Source organism: Trachemys scripta, chromosome 15 (assembly GCF_013100865.1).
Source record: "Trachemys scripta elegans isolate TJP31775 chromosome 15, CAS_Tse_1.0, whole genome shotgun sequence".
NCBI classification, from domain to species: Eukaryota; Metazoa; Chordata; order Testudines; family Emydidae; genus Trachemys; species Trachemys scripta.
This window is the reverse complement of record NC_048312.1, coordinates 27,217,524-27,221,006: the sequence shown is the minus strand read 5'-3', so window position 1 is coordinate 27,221,006 and position 3,483 is coordinate 27,217,524. Positions and strand designations below refer to the sequence as shown.

Sequence of the window (3,483 nt, the reverse complement as noted above, 5' to 3'; positions counted from 1 at the left end):
AGCGTCGCTCCTCTTACGCCTCGGCTTTCATGGCTCTTACAGGCACTTGAGCTATTCGGAGCTGGGGGAGCTGGGAGAAGTTGACCTGCATGGGTGTCGCTGACCCAGGTGGGCCCAGTGATACAGGCTCCAGATGGATGGACTCAAGCCAGGCCAGGCGGGTAGCATTGGAGCCGGATGGCTGGAATCACAATGGGTGGGTCCTGCAGCACTGAACTGAAGCAGCCGGGCTCTGCAAAGTACGATCTGCAGAGTGGGGCTAGAAATTCACAGCAGCGACCCTGGAGCGGCTGGTCCTGGAGAGCTGCACTCTGCAGAAGTGCTGTGGCCACATGTCAGATGTGCTTGAGAACCTGCCTCTGAGCCACAGCGTCCCTCTGGGCTGGCTCCAAGGAAGGGGGCTGGTGACTCTCACGGCCGGGGTGTCTGCTCTGCTGAGGCTGGGTTTGCTGTTTCCATGGTCACACCCAGAGCTGGTAGACTAGTGACTGTTCTCCTAGAAAAGGGCTGGATCAACTAGATCAGGATTGGATCAATTTCCGCGATGATGATCCTGGCTCCAAAGTTTCTCAAGGATTGAGCACAACCTTTGCCAACATCACCGTAGCCTGCCACGACGGCCACTTTCCCAGCAATCATGACATCCATGGCATGTTTAATGCCATCGATAAGGGACGCTCGGCAACCGTAAAGGTTATCGAGTTTACTCTTGGTGACAGAATCATTGACGTTGGTGGCTGGCACTTTCAGGCTCCCATTAGCTTTCATCTTATAGAGGTTGTGAACCCCGGTAGTCGTCTCCTCCGAGATGCCTTTAATTCCTTTCAGGAGCTGTGGGTGTTTGGTATGAACCAGGTTGGTGAGGTCCCCACCATCATCTAAAATCATGTTCAATGGATGCCCATCCGTGAAATAGAGGGTCTGCTCGATGCACTGCAAGTATTCCTCGGCGGTCTCCCCATTCCAGGCAAACACAGGAATACCGGCTTTAGCAATGGCAGCAGCAGCAGCATGGTCCTGAGTGGAGAAAATGTTGCAGCTTGACCATTGTACCATGGGCATGGTGAGGACAACTAACTGTGTTCACTAACTGCACCCAGCATGCCAGGCCCAGCTCCATCCACACAGCAGCTGTGGCTGGGCTCTGGGAGCTTCAAAAACAGGGGACAGTGTGAGCCCCACTCAAGGGCTCACGAGTTGTGTAAAGATCTATCACCCTATTCCTGTACACTACATACTCCACCACCTTAGGGTACAAAGGCCTAGAAAAGTGCCATCTGTCTTACTGTCAGATCCACAGTCACTGAATACACAACATATTGGGGGAGGAGGGATAGCTCAGTGGTTTGAGCATTGGCCTGCTAAACCCAGGGTTGTGAGCTCAATCCTTGAGGGGGCCATTTAGGGATCTGGGGCAAAATCAGTACTTGGTCCTGCTAGTGAAGACAGGGGACTGGAGTCAATTCAACTCAATGACCTTTCAGGGTCCCTTCCAGTTCTATGAGATAGATCTATCTCCATTTATATTATATTATAACGTGCTACACATTCAGTCCAGGAGGTAACATCTCAAAGGCATTCCAGCAGCATCTGGGCTAGCTTCTGTTCTTCCTGTCATAGCGTCGAGGTCACTTGTAGCAGCAGGGCCAGGAGACACACTGGCACTACCATCAGGCATTGTCAGCAGCTGTAGAGTGGCTTGGCATTTTCAATAGGTATGGCTGGTCTAAAACATCCTGCTGCATTCATGCTGAAGAACCAGCTTTTGTGTCTGGTGCTTTATGCACCCGTCTTGTCAATGGAAAGGCCGCAGTACGTAACTGGGTCTTGGAAAAATTCACATTTCTCCTTGTTTGCTCTAGACCACAGTCAGTACCAGCTTTCATGACCAGCATATCGTCCAAGTAACGCTGAGAGCCAGGAATGCACTGTATAACTTGGTCTATCCCTCGCTGTCAAAACACCATCCCGTTCTATTGGAATGAGCCCATATGAGTCTGTCTACACTGGCGGTGGGGGTGTAATTCCCAGCTCCGACAGACATACACATGCTAACTATAACAGACTGTGACAGCACAAGTGGTACGCACCTAGGATCTCAGATGGCCTGAGACACTGTCCGTGCCGCCAGGGCCAGATGGCTATTTTTAGTCCCCTAACTCAATTAGGGCTGCCCCAGCTGGGAATCACACCTCCTAGCTGCAGGGTACGCATACAATATGTGCATTAATCGCGAGGTACTGTTTTCGATCTAATTTGCAGATAGGCTCAGGTCAGGTCAATCTGGGAGTAAAGCATCCCACAGGGAATAAGGCAAATATATCCTCAATCGCAGGTAAAGGAAACCGATCTGCCTGCAGTACTGGATGGTATCAGTGGTAACCTTGAAATCAGCACAAATACAGATCGTTCCAGTCTTTTTCCTTACTTCTGCTGACGGGGTCCTCTGTTCATTCCGCTTAACCTTGATAGAATTCCAGAGTCTAGGAAGTGCCGACATTTTGCCCCTGCCTTTGGACCCAAAGCAAAAGGCAGTAGATGAGCTTTACCACATTCAAGCACAGTTCTGGCTTTCATGTAGTTTGAGGCTCCAATACCAGGCTGAAAGGTGTCCGCTGCCTCGTTCAAAAGTTCAGCGGATTTTTGTTTGGGGCCAGAGTTCAACATTTGTTTTTTTTAAAAACCTGCAGGCATTGTATGCTTTGCTAGTCCAGGTGAATCTCTCCAAGCCCCTCTCTACCAAATAATGCCGAACTCCCTCGCCTCACAACACAGAGGTTTAGCAGATGCTGTTTATACCTGAATAATTTCCAGGGGAGTGAGGATTTCCTCTGTATATGTTTGACCGGCACTGAGGTTTGCTACAACTTCATCTCTTCAACTCTCTGATCATCCTGCTATGAAATTACAGACACAGAAGAACTCTGTATCAAGCTCTGTTTTCAGTCCTACTTCTTCCACTTGTAAAGAAATGCAAATAACACTGCATGTATTGTCTTCTAAACTAAACCGTTGTAGAGACACTGGAATGTTCTGACTGGACTCCACGTTGGCATCTGAAATCTACTGGTAGTCCCTTGTGAGGTGTTGGTGGTACCTTTGCGCTGACCTGCCCATTTTCTCTGTGTGCCTGTGGTGGGGAGTGCACCCCCCCACAAGGCCTGAAGGGGTTAAGGTGGCCAGGTCGGCCAATTAACTGCCCAGGCTGCACCTGGAGAAGAAGCCAGGGAGCAGGGATTAATTAGACCAGGCTCAGCTGGACAGGAAATGGGGGGTGGGTGTATATAGCTCAGGAGCTGAGAGCACCTGGGGGCTGCAGGGAAGTGGTCTGCACTCACTGAAGGGAGGTGTGTTTGTGACTACAGAGTAATCTACATTTATTCCGGGTGGGGGAGAGAGGAGTTTCGTCTGGCAAACCCAGGGGGAACCAGAAAGGTAGGAAAGGCTCAGGGGAAAAGTAGCAAGGCATAGGATAGTGCAGAC

The 3,483-nt window shown here is 50.4% G+C and overlaps 1 protein-coding gene across 1 annotated transcript; it reads right to left on the bottom strand.

The window, feature by feature from the left end:
- Positions 1 to 516: 516 nt before the first annotated feature.
- On the bottom strand, positions 517 to 1,062 carry LOC117888238 (adenosylhomocysteinase B-like). The gene has a single exon (XM_034791467.1). It carries the CDS (start codon positions 1,060 to 1,062, stop codon positions 517 to 519), a length of 546 nt encoding a protein of 181 aa, XP_034647358.1.
- Between the last annotated feature and the right edge of the window lie 2,421 nt (positions 1,063 to 3,483).

What these genes read in the sequence shown, in the direction of transcription:
- LOC117888238 (XM_034791467.1), bottom strand. Translation starts at nt 1,062, where the DNA reads ATGCCCATGGTACAATGGTCAAGCTGCAACATTTTCTCCACTCAGGAC.